The following is an 18,991-nucleotide window of genomic DNA, read 5'->3' on the forward strand; positions in this document are numbered from 1 at the left end:
ACGATGATACTCCCAACCTCAAAACGTCCTAAAACTCTTTCCAAAAATGTTGGTGTAAGTGCTAATGGATTTTGAGGAAGAAAGTAGAACCGGAAGGTATAAGTTGTATCCAATCCCCCCCTCCCCCCACAGTACAAAGGCCTGATGTCAGTTGTAGGTAAATGAAGATTTAATATTTCGTTTTCCTGGGGGGTATACCCTCCTTAAAATTCTCGCGAATGCTTGGAGGTATTTCCACCTCCCATCCCCCCCCCCCTACCAACCCTCCGATGACACGTTTACCCTCAAAACGTTCAATGTTAAGAATCTTTCCGAAAATTTTGGTGTAAGTGCTCCGATTACTGAACATTTTGAGGGAGGATGTAAGTACCCCCCCCTTCAAAACCTCCTTCCCTCAGGACTCTCGTGAATGCGGGGAGAGGGGGTATTTCATACGGTAACGCAACTATATTTATTTACTGATGACGGTACTTTTTGTACACTAGCATGAAATAAATTATTATTATTATTACTACCACCACCAGATCCCCCGGGGGGTCTGGGGGGTATTCCAATACCCCCGGTACACAGGTGGATTCAATGACCTTTTTTCGAAGACTACCTTGAGAGTGCTAATGGTAATTGGGAAAGGGCAATAGAGCTCAATTTGCTCGAGTGTATGGGAAAAACCTCCCACAGCCCCTTGAATTTTCTTTCTAAATTGGTTTCTAGTCCATAACTTTTGATTGAGAAGTCTGATCGAAAAAGTACGAATTGTTTTGGATTCTACGCACCAAACTTAATAAGAAAAAGTGTTTTCTCGAGAAATTTTGGTGCAGTCGATTTTTGGTAAAAAGGAAGGTTATACACTGCCTTTTTTTGAGGCCGGAAAAAAGAATTGTCTGAGATCGACCGGGAAAAAACATTTTCTTATAGAGTTTGGCCCGTAGAATCCATAATTTCAAACAGTTCCAAGATTGGACTACTAGATCAAAAACTTTATATATATATTTTTTCAAAATTTGTATTGACCCTTGACCCTTGACCCCTAACCCTTGACCCATATTTATATATTATATCTTATTTTCTCATCGTATCATCACGTCTCCTCGCTCGTGATATTGTCTCCTTACCATCTCATATTGTGGTCCTCTTCTCACTCATCTACCCGTCTTCGTCTTGGTCCTCTAATTCGCTAGTTCAAAATTGGTAACGTTGTTCTTATCTTACAAATTCCACGAAATTAACACATTTTAATGCATTCATTTATTTTATTTAGGTGAAAAACGCCTGTACCTTGATTTAATAGTCTTATTATAATTATTTCACTACTAATCTTGAAGAACCTCCAGGGGGACTTCCCCCATTCATACGAACCGAATTGGCTTGTTATGTACTTCTGGATAAAAGGAAGTAAGATGTGGGTAGGTAAGCGCTTTCGGTCTTCATTATTTCTACTACGCCACATCAACCCCCATTCAGGTCACGTCCTCTTCCGCCCCTCACCAGTCGAGATCATTTTTCTCCCTTAGAGACGTCCTCTAACCTAATTGAAATGAAGGCCTTCGTCCGTATCCCGCCAAACGAAATGCGAATTCGTCAAATTTGCGTAGGTAATTGAAAACGTTCGAGCTATTTTCCAATTCGTACTCGCAATCTGTAGGTGTTGGATGCTGCTAGCAATATTTCCATGACAATGGAGTGACAAACATCACTGAATTTATCGCCGCCGTTGACGCGCCACACTTTACCTCATTACGGTAATGCATTTACCGCGGGCGCTTTGAAGGTATTATTAAAATTACATCCCTAATGTCGTGCGCACTTACCAACGATCCCTAGGGACTATTCTATTTCCTCTAGCACTTTCTTTACTTTATTAGATTTTGTATGGAATCTAATTTGCGCGATAATTGCGCTACTGTCACGATTATGGACGTCGAAGGAAAAGCGCCTCCCTCGATCTTAAAGGGCGGAAATAACAGTTTACCAGGAAGTTAGATCTGGATTGCAATTACATTCAATGCAACGTTGGAAATTACGACGCCTGCAGGCAACTTGTCAACATTGCTTTAACTGCACGTTGAGTAGAATATGGCGTTAAGTTAAAAAGAAGGGAATTTTAGAGGGCCTCCAAAGTCGAGGGAAAAACTGTCAATTGTCGGGAGGGATTTGCCAACACAGCCGACCTGGTTAGAAATCTGACATCGCGTACATGATCTATAATGTTCGAAATAAGCGGCAAAGGGTAGGCGTCGCGCCTAGTAACTTAATTGAACTGACGAAAATCTACACAGAATCTCCATGGCCATCGGAACCGAAGTACTTCAAGGGCTAGTCGAAGGTTCGATGACACCCTTATCCAAAATTTGCAGCAATTCAACGTCTTAAAACCGCGCTATAATATATAATATACAGGGTGATTCCTATAGTACCTGCCACCGTTTGGGAGCGTATAGGGGGTGCCTAGGGGAGTATTTTGATATAGGACACTTGGGGTCGGAAATCTAAAATAAGGGCGCCAGAACCAAATTTATCTTCTGGAATTTCACGCCTGTATGTAGGCAACCCAACCGACCGACGTTTCGCGCGGAGCGATGCAGAGCGAGTTAGCGCGAGGAAGCGACATGGGAGGGAAGGAGGGAAAACGACAGTCAAAAGCAATAACGTTTACAAGTGTTCAACGTGGCCACCGTTGTTCTCAATGCACTTCCTACATCTAGCCAACTATTATTATACTATTGCCATAGTGTTTATTCACTTGATACGCGTCGTTGCAGACGGGATTTCGTGGGTTTAAACAAAATTCTGATCAAGTGTCAGCCACACATCGCCGCCTGAGATCGCTCCGTGTGCACCGCCGGCCGGTTGGGTTGCCTACCTACAGGCGCGAAATTCCAGAAGGTAAATTTGGCTCTGGCACCCTTATTTTAGATTTCCGACCCCAAGTGTCCTATATCAAAATACTCCCCTACGCACCACCTACACGCTCCCAAACGGTGGCAGGTACTATAGGAATCACCCTGTATAATATATAATATATAATATATAATATATAAAATATATAAAGTAGACGTGTCGGTTGTAATACCGCGCTCTCTCCAGATGTATTCCGGTTAATTAAAGGTGTCCGGCTGTATAGCCGCGCTGTTAATTGAGTTTACCTGTCCCTCACAGATGTACTAAAAATGGAGCTGCAAAAAACGCGATGCTTATAGCGAAGACGGTAGGCGAAGTTGCTCTTAAATTCAAATACACTAATTAAAGTTTAAACTCGTCGAGAACTAAAATTACTTTCAAAATTACGTCTTTTTGCCGCTCGCGAGACTGCTTCAGATTAACGTCTTGCCTTTTACCGGTAAACATTAATAATGTAGGTACCTAGTCGACCAAAAGAAAGAAGGGTTGTTTTTGCTTATTTAGATTCGACGAAACGTAGGTGGCGGATCTATTATAAAAACTAGATTTTGCTGAACAAAGTGGAAGCGATAAAAACGCGGATGGGTAGTAAATATCTTCATGTAAATAATCTTTTATGCATACATGTGCGTACGTAAGACGTAAAAAGTTATGGTCTTTACTGTCATCTGTACTTTTATTACTACCGCACAAATGTAGCGTAGAGAATATAAATAACTTTCAAGAAACACGTTCAAGGTAATCGGCTACTGAAATCAATAGAGTTTATACTAATCTCGCCCTTACTTCTATAGCTTCACTAACGTCGTATGAGTTGGTCTCATCTAGATACCACTAATCCATATACCGTAGGGATTTGTTAGGTCAAAATAGACTGCCGAATCTCAAATGAGGTTTTGTCAATTGTAAAACCTGTCAACAGCAACTTCCCTCGGTGACGTACCTTAATGAAATAAAGAGGGCAATCCAGTTAGTAGCTGTAAACTTGGGTTTTCGAGCGTCGTCGCCTGAAAATGAAGCATGTTCGGCGGCAGTTCAGAGAGTAATTAACCGGGACGTTAGCACTCGCAATTTTGCTAAGCCATTTATGCCCACTTTTATGATCACATCAAGCCGTCCAATACGTTTTTATGGCGCGTGTTTGCGCGAGAGGGATTCGAAAGTATGAACTGGACGGGTTTTCTCGCGAAGGGTTAGATTTACGCATCTAAATGGCGTATTATATGACTAGGTCTGGGACAAGGCCAACTCTGCCACATTTTCTAATAAGAATTTCCGGAAAATTTAAGGGATGTCTTTAAGGGCTAATTTTTTTTTAATACTTTCATCAACAACTGGAATAATTGTCAGATGTTGCTACTTCTATGAACATCTGACTTTACCACAAGCCGATATTTCCCTTGACCACATAACGCCATTGTTGACTGAACATTTTGGGGGAAAACATATTACCGGGGGGCCTGGGGGGTATGGAATACCTCCTAGTAGAGGAAGGTTTTATTCCATACCCTCCAGACTTCCGGTTCTATATTTTTCCCCCAAGATGTTAAGCACTCCGATCACTTAATATCAACATTTTTGGAAGGAGTCTTTATGGTTGAACGTTTTGGGAGAAAACATATCTCTGGGGGGTATGGAATACCCCCAGTAGACGAAGGGTTTATTCTATCCCCTCCAGGACTCCCTGTTTTTTTTTCCGGGTCGATCTGAGACAATTTTTTTTTCGAGCCTCAAAAAAGGCAGTGTATTACCTTCCTTTTTTACCAAAAATCGACTACACCAAAATTTCTCGAGAAAACACTTTTTATTATTAATTTTGGTGCGTAGAATCCAAAACAATTCATACTTTTTCGATCAGACTTCTCAATCAGTTATAAACAAGAAACCAATTTCGAAAAAAAATTCAAAGGGCTGTCACTTTTGAACTAGTTGCCCAATCTTGGAACTATTTGAAATTATGGATTCTACAGGCCCCATTCTATCAGAAATTTTTTTTTCCGTGTCGACCTGACACAATTGTTTCTTCGGGGCTCAAAAAAAGGCAGTGTATAACCTTCCTTTTTTACCAAAAATCGACTACACCAAAATTTCTCGGGAAAACACTTTTTGTTATTAATTTTGGTGCGTAGAATCCAAAACAATTCGTACTTTTTCGATTAGACTTCTCAATCAAAAGTTATAGACTAGAAACTAATTTCGAAAAAAAATTCAAAGGGCTGTAACTTTTGAACTAGTAGCCCAATCTTGGAACTGTTTGAAATTATGGATTCTACAGGCCACATTCTATAAGAAAAGTTTTTTTTCCGGGTCGATCTGAGACAATTTTTTTTTCGAGCCTCAAAAAAAGCAGTGTATAACCTTCCTTTTTTACCAAAAATCGACTACACCAAAATTTCTCGGGAAAACACTTTTTCTTATTAATTTTGGTGCGTAGAATCCAAAACAATTCGTACTTTTTCGATCAGACTTCTCAATCAAAAGTTATAACTAGAAACCAATTTCGAAAGAAAATTCAAAGGGCTGTAACTTTTGAACTAGTAGCCCAATCTTGGAACTGTTTGAAATTATGGATTCTACAGGCCACATTCTATAAGAAAATTTTTTTTCCGGGTCGATCTGAGACAATTTTTTTTCGGGGCTCAAAAAAAGGCAGTGTATAACCTTCCTTTTTTACCAAAAATCGACTACACCAAAATTTCTCGGGAAAACACTTTTGCTTATTAATTTGGGTGCGTAGAATCCAAATCAATTCGTACTTTTTCGATCAGACTTCTCAATCAAAAGTTATAGACTAGAAACCAATTTCGAAAAAAAAATTCAAAGGGCTGTAACTTTTGAACTAGTAGCCCAATCTTGGAACTGTTTGAAATTATGGATTCTACAGGCCACATTCTATAAGAAAATTTTTTTCCGGGTCGATCTGAGACAATTTTTTTTTCGGGGCTCAAAAAAAGGCAGTGTATAACCTTCCTTTTTTACCAAAAATCGACTACACCAAAATTTCTCGGGAAAACACTTTTTCTTATTAATTTGGGTGCGTAGAATCCAAATCAATTCGTACTTTTTCGATCAGACTTCTCAATCAAAAGTTATAGACTAGAAACCAATTTCGAAAAAAAATTCAAAGGGCTGTAACTTTTGAACTAGTAGCCCAATCTTGGAACTGTTTGAAATTATGGATTCTACAGGCCCCAATGGAATACCCCCCAGTAGACAAAAGTTTTATTCTATACCCTCCAGACTCCCGTTTCTATATTTTTCCCCAAAGGCCGAAATGTGTAGTGCCCCGACCACTTAACACCATCATTTCTGAAAAGGGTCCTTATCGCTGAACGTTTTGGGGGAGAACATATTACTGGGTGTCTGTGGACTATAGAATGGGGCAGAACATATTGCCGGGGGGGGGGGGGTCTGAGGCTATGGAATACCCCCCAGTACACGAAGGTTTTTATGAAGAAACAACACTAAATCTCTCTCTGTCTCCTGGAGAGTATCCTATACCCCCCAGAACGTTTTGGGGGAGAACATATTACTGGGGGTCGAGGGGGGAATAGAATGAAATAGAACATATTACCGGGGGGGTATAAAGCTATGAAATAGCCCCCAGTACACGAAGGTTTTATGACGAAATGAACATTAAATCCCTCTCTTTCTCCTGGTGGTATTCCAGTAAACATGACCCTAGAAATTGCTTACAATTAATCGCATCACATCGGAAAGTATGCCATTGCTAATCGCTTCCATTATGAACCAATCCCAAAGGTTACAGTCGTCAAGAAACACTTTTTTTCACTTAAAAAAAATGGGGAGTGCACTTTACGCAAATGAACTGAGAATTTAAGATCTAGATTTACGCAACAATAGAGGCGGAAGCTCTGAAATGCGCCTGCACGATGTGAATATAAACACTTTCGCGGTTATTGTGCCTATTCCCATTTTATACATCCACGCCAGACAGCTTTGTCCTTACAATTGCTTGTGATAAACGGCGTCGTTTCAACTTGCTACGAAGTGAATGCTAGGATTTTAATATTGATCCGCGAAACTTACCATTCTCAATGAAGGCGAGAATACGGCTACTCCACACTTCCTATTTAAGCGGACTAGTTAATTTATTCATCCCCAACTGCTCTCGCTCATATTACAGAAAAATTAATTCGAGGCTTTACGAAGCCATTAGAAGATCGAGAGGGGTACACTCGGGAAAGGTTGATGAAATGTACATATTTTGATGTAATCAACTTATACGGTAGCGCAATGATCTTTTATTCAGAACTTTGTATAGCGCAAAAACATGATTTGCATTAGTAAAGTAGAAAATTTAGGAAATGGCGCCTCCCTCTTTCGACAATGTTAAAAGAGTGCTCGCACAGTGTGACGTGCTAAACCGCTATCTAATTCGCGCCTTGAAATATGTAATCCTTTAAAGCGTCTTTTCGGGCTACTTAAAAAAGATTTACTAGCCGTAAAGTGAAAAGCGTCGTCGGCTTACTGTTGCAGTCCGCGTTTGTTTATGCTCGTCGTTAATCTTTCAAAACCAAATCTGCGAGCGGCACAACGTTAATTAAACGATGCTATCAACTCGCCGCTTGTTATTCTCAGGGGACGCGGGGATAATTAAACGGACAAGACTTCTGTTTGTATAACCTTTGTGTTAGGCATAGTTAAAAATTCAATTAAAGATTCGCTCAGATTCTTCCTTTAGCCGTATGAGTTGATTACGTCAAAGTAACGTATGCAGATTTCACTTTTCCGAAATTATTAAAGACGATTTACACAGAATCTTCGCTCTTCTTGAACGTTACGCAAATAGTCAGACAAAATCAGATTTGGCAACTCGTCGAAATCCTCGCATTCAAAATTTGGAAAATTGCACGTATTTCATAAGGCGTCGAAGCGTTAATGGAAAAATTGTGAATAGGCTCAACGAGTATTTGAGGACACGATGAAAGCCACCCCTTCCAGTCGAATTTGACTATTATATTGCGGCCACACGTGATTTACTGGCATACTAGGAATTTTCCGAATTGTTTATCTTAAAAATACGTTTGGGAACGAATACCCGCCGGTAGAAAGTTTCTTGGAAACTTTCATATAAATCTCCCTTTGTTAGTCAGAGAAATGCACACACGCCGCCGCCCCCGCAGTTTCAGTCGGTATTCGTGTTTTCAGAAGTTCGCTCAAATTTGCTGAAACTTTACAAATAATGTTTTCCTGTGTTTGTTGGAATTCCAAATGGTAAACGCAATATTAATTTAAATTCTTTTAACTGGAGGAAATGCTCAAAGGAACGTTTCCAATGAAAATTTCGTAAAATAACCAAACAGTTATCGATATTATCAATATCGTGAAAGCGAAGTAAGCAGTCATTTTCCACCCTTTTGATTTTAACATCTTTTACCCCCTCCCTCACGTCCTATTCGCGCCTTATTTGAGCTATTTTGTGGTGCAATGTGTGCTGCCTATTATATGCACCACAACATTACCTCTTTGCTGGTGATGGAGTCACTCGAATGATTAAGTTCCATCTGGTTTTTATCTTTTGTGTGAAGACGACTTTGGTTTTCTCTAGTCATCTCATCATTCCGTCGTAAAGCCTTCTCCTTCTCAATCTCTTCCATTTTGTCATCACCTCTACTCTTCATATCGCCTTCTTCTTATCGTATCATCTTTAAGTTCTCGTTCTCCATCATCTCTTACTTTCGTCTACGTTTCTCGCTTTTATACCCTTTCTTCGTACTCTGGTTACCTTATATTCCCGCTCGTTTTCTCATTCTCATCCCCTTCCTCTTGTTATCTCACTCTGTCGTCATTGCGTCCTCTAGTCGTTTCATTCTCTCTTCCTCATTTTTTCGTCATCGTTCTCACGCGCTTTCATCCCTTTTTCGTCCTCAATTTATATTTTTGACTTCTGGTTCTATCATTTGTTTTGTCCTGGTCATATCTTCGTCTTCTTCTCGTTATGTTGTCTTATCCACATTTTATTCCCCCGCCCGTCATTACATTTCCTCTTCATCGCTTCTTCTCATGATCTGATCCTCGGATGACCCTAAGATTTTGTGGGACCAATGACCTCGGATGACTTGAAAATGTAGTCTAACCCCTCAAAAATGGGGTCAATGTCTTCGGACGACCTTGAAGAATTATGGGGGTGAATTACCTCGGATGACCTCGAATACTTATGTTATTTTTCACTACAAAAATGGGGTCAATGACCTCAGATGACCTTGAATATTCCGTTTTTCAATCCTCGGATGAGCTGCCTTCCTAATTCTGCAAGTTGACCCTTGAAAGTAGCCGAGGGGTGAGGAGGAGGGGAATTTCTTCTCGTTATGTCGCCTTATCTCCATTTTATCCCCTCGTCACTACATCTCCTCTTCATTTCTTCTTCTCATGACCTGATCCGTGAATGACCTAAAAAATTTTGTCGGACTAATGACTTCGGATGACCTTGAAATTTCAGTTTGATCCTCAAAAATTGGGTCAATGTCTTCGGATGACCTTGAAAAATTATGGGGGTTAATTTCCTCGGATGACCTCGAATACTTATGTAATTTTCCACAACAAAAATGGGGTCAATGACCTTGGATGACCTTGAATATTCCGTTTTTCGATGATTTGATGAACTGCTTTCCGAATTCTGCAAGTTGACCCTTGAAAGTAGCCGAGGGGTGAGGAGGAGGGGAATTTCTTCTCGTTATGTCGCCTTATCTTCATCTCATCCCCTCGTCACTACAGCTCCTCTTCATTTCTTCTTCTCAGGATCTGATCCGCAGATGACCTTAACATTTTGTGGGGCCAATGACTTCGGATGACCTTGAAAATTTAGTTTGATCCTCAAAAGTGGGGCCAATGTCTCCGGATGACCTTGAAAAATTATGGGTGTCAATTACCTAGGATGACCTCGAATACTTATATAATTTTCCACTACAAAAATGGGGTCAATGACCTCGGATGACCTTTAATATTCCGTTTTTCGATCCTCGAATGAGCTGCTTTCCGATTTCTGCAAGTTGACCCTTGAAAGTGACCGAGGGGTGAGGAGGGGAATTTCTTCTCGTTATGTCGCCTTATCTCCATTTTATCCCCTCGTCACTACATCTCCTCTTCATTTCTTCTTCTCATGATCTGATCCGTGAATGACCTAAAAAATTTTGTCGGACTAATGACTTCGGATGACCTTGAAATTTTAGTTTGATCCTCAAAAATTGGGTCAATGTCTTCGGATGACCTTGAAAAATTATGGGGGTTAATTTCCTCGGATGACCTCGAATACTTATGTAATTTTCCACAACAAAAATGGGGTCAATGACCTTGGATGACCTTGAATATTCCGTTTTTCGATGCTTTGACGAACTGCTTTCCGAATTCTGCAAGTTGACCCTTGAAAGTAGCCGAGGGGTGAGGAGGAGGGGAATTTCTTCTCGTTATGTCGCCTTATCTTCATCTCATCCCCTCGTCACTACAGCTCCTCTTCATTTCTTCTTCTCAGGATCTGATCCGCAGATGACCTTAACATTTTGTGGGGCCAATGACTTTGGATGACCTTGAAAATTTAGTTTGACCCTCAAAAATGGGGGTCAATGTCTCCGGATGACCTTGAAAAATTATGAGGGTCAATTACCTCGGATGACCTCGAATACTTATGTAATTTTCCACTACAAAAATGGGGCCAATGACCTCGGATGACCGTGAACATTCTGTTTTTCGATCCTCGGATGAGCTGCTTTCCGAATTCTGCAAGTTGACCCTTGAAAGTAGCTGAGGGGCGAAGAGGAGGGGAATTTCTTCTCGTTATGTCGCCTTATCTTTATCTGATCTCCTCGTCACTACATCTCTTCTTCATTTCTTCTTCTCATGATCTGATCCGCGGACGACCTAAAAAATGTTGTGGGGCCAATAACTTCGGATGACCTTGAAATTTTAGTTTGATCCTCAAAAATGGGGGCCAATGTCTCCGGATGACCTTGAAAAATTATGAGGGCAATTACCTCGGATGACCTCGAGTATTTAGGTAATTTTCCTCTACAAAAATGGGGTCAATGACCTCGGATGACCTTGAATATTCCGTTTAACGATCCTCGGATGAGCTGCTTTTCGAATTCTGCAAGTTGATCCTTGAAAGTAGCCGAGGTTGAGGGGGAGGGGAAATTCTTCTCGTTATATCGCCTTATCTTCACCTTATCCCCTCGTCATATCATCTCCTCTTCATTTCTTCTTCTCATGATCTGATCCGCGGATGACAAAGTTTTTTGGGGTCAATGACTTCGGATGACCTGGAAATTTTAGTTTGATTCTCAAAAATGGGGTCAATGTCTCCAGATGACCTTGAAAAATTATGGTCAATTACCTCGGATGACCTCGAATATTTATGTAATTTTCCTCTACAAAAATGGGGTCAATGACCTCGGATGACCTTGAATATTCCCTTTTCGATCCTCCAATGAGCTGCTACCGAATTCTGCAAGTTGACCCTTGAAAGTGACCGAGGGGTGAGGAGGGGAATTTCTTCTCGTTATGTCGTCTTATCTTCATCTTACCTTGAAAATTTAGTTTGATCCTCAAAAATGGGGTCAATGTCTCCGGATGACCTTGAAAAATTATGGGGGTCAATTACCTCGGATGACCTCGAATACTTATGTAATTTTCCACTACAATGACTTCGAATGACCTTGAATGTTCCGTTTTTCGATCCTCGGATGAGCTGCTTTCCGAATTCTGCAAGTTGACCCTGAAAGTGAGGGGTGAGAAGGAGGAGAATTTAGGTCAATAAATGAGAGACGCTGAACACAGGAACACTGTTCCAAACGGAATCTGGTTGCCATATCGACTCCTTTACTACGTTTTCAATATAGAAGTGCTACATTAACGCCGCTTCCCTATTCACACCCAGCGACTCTTTTATTCCAGTACATAAAGAGCGAAGGAATGTAGGCCACCCCACGCATAGACGCTGGATAAATGAACTGTTTGGTGTTATTCACGCCACGCATAACAAAAAAAACCTTTCTATGAAACCCTCAACAATCATCCTTCGTTCTAGCTTTTTTCATTGTCATTGTTACAAATGCGGGCGCCCTTTCTCTTTGCTGCAAGTACGCAACACGATCAATTACTTTAACTGGGAGTTTCTCGACGAATCGAATTTTTCTCCTTTTGACTAATGGTCGCCGTCCGACAGCGAACGCAAATTAAATCGTGACTGCTCCTCATTAATAAACCCTAAAATTGCTCACTCCACCCATATAGCTAAAGAAAAACGCGACCCACTTTCCCACCATAAAAGGATTGACTCCAAATTGAAAAGGAATTAAAAAAAGAAAGCCGCACGACGAACATGGCGAATGAAGGCTTTATCAAGATTGAAGTTGCGGATGTCATTTTTAGAATGGATCTTCTGTAGATTCATTACTGTACTTGACATCTCATTCACGATCCCGGTATACACGGCGAATGGAAACGAGATTGGATAAGTCAAACTCATAAATATCTCACATTTTCGAGTGACACATCCGTATTCTTGACGGTAAGTCAATTTGTGCTTGTCGGCGACTTTTAGTGCGGAATTGATACGATACCACTGGTTGTAGCGAATTTTCTAGAACGTAATCAGGGCGCCATCGCGTCGATTAAAGATTAATCACTGGCGATAACGAATAAAGCGTTTTACGAGTCGTTTTTACCTTAATAGGCAGAAACTAGTGATTCAAGGGTAGCTCTGATTGAAAATATTCGATTCCAGCATCGATTTTCACTAATTTCCGCCGGCATACCTACGTCGTAATTGACCGCATTTCGTATCAGTCGGAATCCGACTTTGATTAACAATTTTATCCCGTATTCGTGCACGTCACTTTGAGAAATGATACCACCGAAGTAAACGAAGCCATCAAAACTTTTTAATGGTCGCATAAACTCGAAACGCGACCGTTACAGAATTAGTACGGTCACAAGAATTTATGCGTGCGGAAGACAAATAAATAAGAAGCCTATTATCTCGAAAGAAGATTAATTTCGGCGGATTTGACTTTGAAATGAAAAAGAAAAAAGTCTTGGTATCAGAATCAGCCTATTTAAATATCTTGAAGTGAGCTGATTCGGGATTCTAATTTAAAATACGAATAAATTTGTCATTCGTGAACTTAATTCCGAATTTGCCCAGGTGACGTTTCTACGTTTATAATAAATGGCCGTAAGCTGTCAGCGAGATTAATTATTATAGATTGATGTTTATTTATATAGACAATTAATCATCGCTGTGTGTTTTCGACAGGCCCCACTTTTGAATTAAGCAGCATTAACGAATGGAAAAATTGTTGTTAATCCGTATGAATTGATCAGGTCTAAATATTCTACTTCGACCGTATCAACCTGTACGAAGTTGTCGATTCTTCGGCCGACTTTTTTATCTACAATTTCAGCCAGACTGCGCACTTAACATTACTAAACCATTAGAGAACAAGTGCCACTTTTAAAAGTTCCAACTTCATTTATCTTAATTAAACTTTGCCCGTTCTTTACACGTTTTAATCGTCGTTTCAATCGCACTCGAAAAGCCTTTCGGTTAAATTTAACGCAAACCTCGTTCACTCGATAACACGATCGCCGCTAATTGCGTCTGCTCTTGCTTGCAGATTTCTTCACTGGTCGAACAGCATGGAAGCGCCTTACGATCGTCGGCCGTCGCACGCGTCGGACAGGCCGTCAACATGGCCATCGAGCGTTTCGTCACCGTCGGCGAGACCATCGCCGACGATTATTCGGAGGTGCGACAGGGAATGTACGAGGCATGTAAAGAGGCCCGACAAGCAGGTTCGTTCCCATTTCTTATTTCGCTCCGCTGGCAGTTTTACGAGTTTAATTTCGAGAAGTGGCTGTGATAAAGATAATGTAAGAGTACAATAAGACACCCGTAGTTCACTTTTATGAGAAGGAAGAAAGCCATTTCCCTCAAATTTTTTAGAGGGGTCGAAAGGTTCATTGTTAACCGTTATCGTAAAGTAGCCCTAACTTTTGCAGTGTTTCAAATTAAGTTACACCGTTCTTTTTTAAAAATAAAATTAGGTTCATCATAAATCACTTCCGTACCCCATACACACCCCATTGTGTGTTTTTAACGACCTCTAACCCTTATTTTTTATGACGTGACACATATCAATCGTTCAGGATTTATTGATCCGAAGTTATTGGTCACCCATTTGCTGAGGGCAATACAAGTCGAGGAATGTTTATACAGGGTGTTCCTAAATATGATATACCGGGAGAATTCTGTGGGTTAGTTTATGACTATAAGTTCATATAAACCCGCAAACGCTTCCTTATTGATCTACAGGGTGTTATAATTTCATAGTTTCGTTATATCTCCCAGGGTATATCACCCAGGCTTTGAACTTGGCTTCTTGGGAGTCCTTAACCGCTCAAACTTCTCCTCCTTCCTATGCTCCCTCGCCTTTTTCGCAAGCCACATCTATTTCCCTGATTTTTTCTTCTCTCTGCATTTTTTGAGTTTTTTCCCTGTGGAAACTATGGATCCCAAGCACATTTTTGAAACTAGCGACGTTTCTGAGGTCTGCCCGGTACTTCTCCTCGCTTTCCCCCGGATCTTCTTAAACTTCATCTTCTTCAAACTAGCAGAATTCTCCAGTTTCAGCGACATCTTTAGAAACAGGCCGTAAGGCCATGGTTTCGTGCCTTTTTTACCAACGAGGCTTGCAAAACAGTTTTGAGCCCTTAACTCTCGACGAAAAACTCGCCTCAGAGCCTCTTCCAATTTTCTTGAAGGTCTCCTCAAAATCTCCTCAAATTCTCTTTAAATCCTCGAACCTCTCTTTATAATCTCTTCATAGACTCTTCAAAATCTCTTCAACATATTTTCAAAAGCTCTTTAAAACCCTTCAGAGTCCCTTCAAAGTCTCTTAATAGTCTCCAAGTCCTTTTCAAAGTCTCTTCACAGTCTCTCATAGTTCCTTCAAATTTTCTTAAAGGTCTCTTGAATATCTCTACAAAACCTCTTCAAAATTTCTTCAAAATCTCTACAAAATCTTTTCAAAATCTCTTCAAAATGTCTTCAAAATCTCTTCAAAATTTCTTCAAAGTCTCTTCACAGTCTCCCATAGTTTTTTTAAAGTCTTTTTAAAGTCTCTTCAAGGTTTCTTTCAAATCTCTTCAAAATCCCCTCAAAAAGTCGCTTCAGAGCCTCTTAAAATTTTCTTGAAGGTCTCCTCCTCAAAATCTCTTGAAAATCTCTTGAAAATCTCTTTAAAGTCTCTTCAAAATCTCTTCAATCTCTTCAAAGTCTCTTCACAGTTTCCCATAGTTTTTTTTAAGTCTTTTTAAAGTCTCTTCAAGGTTTCTTTCAAGTCTCTTCAAAATCTCCTCAAAAAGTCGCTTCAGAGCCTCTCAAATTTTCTTAAAGGTCTCTTGAAAATCTCTACAAAACCTCTTCAAAATTTTTTCAAAATCTTTTCAAAATTTCTTCAAAATCTCTTCAAAATCTCTTCAAAGTCTCTTCACAGTCTCCCATAGTTTCTTTTAAGTCTTTTTAAAGTCTCTTCAAGGTTTCTTTCAAATCTCTTCAAAATCCCCTCAAAAAGTCGCTTCAGAGCCTCTTCAAATTTTCTTGAAGGTCTCCAAAAAATCTCTTGAAAATCTCTTGAAAATCTCTTCAAAATATCTTCAAAGTCTCTTCAAAATCTCTTCAAAGTCTCTTCAAAGTCTCGTCAAAGTATTTTCAAAGTCTCTTCAGTCTCTGATAGTTTCTTTAAAATTTCTTCAAGGTATCTTTCAAGTCTGTTCAAAATCCCCTCAAAAAGTCGCTTCAGAGCCTCTTCAAATTTTCTTGAAGGTCTCCTCCTCAAAATCTCTTCAAAATCTCTTCAAATCTTCAAAATTCCCTCAAAATCTCTTCAGTTCCTTCAAATGTTCTTGAAGGTCTCCAAAAAATCTCTTCAAAATCCCTCCAAAGTCCTTTAAAATCGCTTCAAGAGCCCTTCAAGATCTCCTCAGGAGCACTTAAAGATCTCTTCAAGATCTCTTCAAAATTTCTTCAAAATCTCTTCAAAATCTTTTCAAAATCTTTTTTTATAATCTTTGTACCCTGAAAGAGAGTATTAAGCTTCAACCCCACAAGGCTTTATCTGTTCCCTGTGTCCAGGTATGCACCTCCCTTGGTGTTCTCGATTTCCACTTTCAGTATGGGGCATTGACGTCTCCGTGGGAGCCTCTTGCGACAGTCTTCTTTAACGTGGCCCGGCATACGGCAGTAGGCGCACCTGGAGCGTTTTCCGTCGGGTGTGGTGCATTCTTCCACCCTGTACGGGCGCTAAGGAAGCCCCGATGGCCTGGAGTCATAACTCCGACACGGTTGGTTCTGGGGAACACGACATTCCTCCTGTGAAACGGCAATAGGGTCCCAAGTTGAGAGGTCATTGGTTGGACGCGAGCACTCCTCCATTTTCCGGATCGGTCATTGAACTTTGATAACCTTGAAAATTAAATGACACCAGAACAATGGGACCATTGACCTTGAAAGTGAAGTAAGATACGACAAAAATTAGGTCATTGAACGTGGATGACCTTGGATGACATTAAAAATGGGACCATTAACCTTAGAAGTAAAACGTGGCAACATTGAAATATGACACCACCAAAAAAAGGGTAATTGACTTGTGAAAATGGACTATTAAACCGCAAAAATTTGAGGTCATTGAACTTTGATAACCTTGAAAATTAAATATAATACAAAAATGGGTCCGCAGACCTTTGATGACCTTGAAAACGAATACCCTTGCACCTTGACCTACTTTCCAAGGCAACAGTCCCATGGAAGATGACCTTTGAACTTCACCGTGCCCTACTTTCCAATGTTACCGGCAGGTGGCACCTTGAACTGGCCCAGACTCGCCCTTGTATATGTACTAACAATAAGACCTTTGGAGGTGTTTACCGTCATTTTTAGTAGAAATGTATGTCCGATTGAAAATCAAGGTCAAACGTAGACGTGGGTTTGAAACTCTGCTAAAATCAGTGTCACTGAAAGGTCAAACGTAGATGTGGGTTCTCCGTAACCATGCGAGTGTAAATTCGATACGTTCCCCATTTGATATAAATACCGTTACAGTACCCCCTTCAAGTCACAGGTATTGAATTTTAATTTTTGTTTACAGGTGGCGCAATTGAAAGGATATGCGAGGAAGCGGAAGAAGAAATCATGACCGATCGAACGGTGCTAGTGAAAGCTGCCAGATGCCTTCTCGGATCTGTGACTAGAGTTCTTCTATTAGCAGATATCGTAGTTGTTAAGCAATTACTGTTAGCAAAAGACAAGGTGGGCGTCCGACTGTTTCGGGAGGGGCGTTACTAACGGCGCCGATTTTTCAGGTGCAACGTAGCTTAGGTCGTCTAGAATCGGTAAATAACTTTACGGAGTTCGTGAAGGCGTTCAGTCAGTTCGGCGCCGAAATGGTCGAACTGGCGCATCTGACCGGAGATAGGCAGAACGATCTCAAGGACGAACGGCGGAGGGCGCAGATGGCGGCCGCGAGGCAGGTGCTGGAACGGTCGACGATGATGCTTCTCACCTCCAGTAAGGTAAGTGCGCCCCAGCTTCCGATTCTGAACGTTAACCTGCCCGATTGCAGACTTGCCTCAGACATCCGGACAGTACGACCGCCAGAGAGAACCGGGATACGGTGTTTTGTCAGATGCGGCGAGCTATGGACTTGATTCACTACGTCGTTAAGGACGGCGTTTTGAATTCGGTAGAGCCTTGCTCACAATCAATACAGGGTGAAGATGTCGAAGTAGAACGGAGCACGGTTTATTCTTGTATGCGACGTTTACAGAACGTGTTAGAGCTTTGCAGAGTTAGTTTAGATCCCTCTTACCAAGATACTCTTCCGGCGGCTCTAGACGCCGTCTTGGAACGTACACAAGACTTTACAGACAGTGCCTATACAAGCCACGAACACCGCCAAGCCATTTTGGACGGCATCGACAGAGTGAAGGACGAAGTGGATCACGTTCTCGGTTTATACGCGAACCTGGTGAGCGTCGGCGCACAAACGTTCGGCGCAGCACTAAGCATTTTGTTGCAGATGGCAATAGATGGCGCGACGAGCTGTCCCGAGCTCGACTCTTGCGTATCATCCGCTTTAACCGCCGCAAAAGATTTATCGAGAGAACTTGCTCAAACCGCCTTGCAACAAGCTCAAGAGCTCAGCACATCGACTAAGCAAAGTCAGGAGCTTGTCGGAACTATACGGCAGCACGCTCTTATCCCAGAACTGGATCGTTTACACCACACCTCGGGGGCCTTTCACGATTCCATAGATCACATTTTGGAAGTTTGTAAATTGCTGAGACACGTAGCCGTCTCCGAAACGTTACAAGTATCCGCAAGATTCACCGAAATTAATTTAAGAGTATACGGACCACAGGTTATCACAGCGGCCAAGTCGTTGGCCGCGCATCCTGGTAGTAAAATTGCTCAAGAAAATCTAGAAGTGTTCGCCGACATGTATCAGTGGCTGGTTTCCGATGTCACGTCGGTCGTTAAGGAGGTCATCGAAGCGAGCCAGGCGCGACCCGAGAAGCAAGTTTACATGTCTTTGCCGAGACCGGGGGTGAGTTGCTGAAGTTCACCTCACCTCGCCCCGCCCCTTTTTTTAAGAATTTCAAAAATTCCCATTTTAGTGCAAGGTTCCTTAAATTGTAACCTATAACGTTTGCATCATAAATAAAGCAGACGCATTTGGCAGTATTTATTGATTTACAGGTATAATTCAGGTAACCTATCGATTTTGATGGGATGTTCAAAAGTGGTGTTTAAAAGCTTAATGTTTCTAAAATCCCTTTGGATCCCTCTTGGAAACACTCAAACATTCTTACATGGCATGATCCTTACAGGTTTTTAAGTACTCTCTAAGGCCCTTGCTCCTAATCGTTCCTAAAACCCTGTGAGGTTATTAAAAGGGCCAAATAACCAGAGAAGCACCTGAAACCACGGCTCATATAAGAGGCATGACGATTTCTAGAGGCAACGTCCAGTGAAAAAGTTCAAAGGGCTGTAACTTTTGATCTTTTGGTCCAATCT

At 41.1% G+C, this 18,991-nt stretch overlaps 1 protein-coding gene across 2 annotated transcripts in view; it reads left to right on the forward strand.

Moving 5' to 3' along the window:
- Positions 1-18,591, forward strand: part of LOC116181082 (alpha-catulin-like) — a 67,681-nt gene extending 49,090 nt beyond the window's left edge. For both annotated transcript variants that reach the window (XM_031501340.1, XM_031501341.1), the window contains exons 2-6: positions 13,533-13,710; positions 17,064-17,224; positions 17,278-17,487; positions 17,538-17,942; positions 17,994-18,591. In XM_031501340.1, coding sequence (XP_031357200.1) covers positions 13,533-13,710; positions 17,064-17,224; positions 17,278-17,487; positions 17,538-17,942; positions 17,994-18,533 — 1,494 coding nt within the window. In that variant the 3' untranslated portion in view covers positions 18,534-18,591. The remainder of the gene's footprint in view (positions 1-13,532; positions 13,711-17,063; positions 17,225-17,277; positions 17,488-17,537; positions 17,943-17,993) is intronic.
- Positions 18,592-18,991: the final 400 nt, after the last annotated feature.

The sequence above is a fragment of the Photinus pyralis genome, unplaced genomic scaffold (genome assembly GCF_008802855.1).
Source record: "Photinus pyralis isolate 1611_PpyrPB1 unplaced genomic scaffold, Ppyr1.3 Ppyr1.4_LG9, whole genome shotgun sequence".
NCBI lineage: Eukaryota > Metazoa > Arthropoda > Insecta > Coleoptera > Lampyridae > Photinus > Photinus pyralis.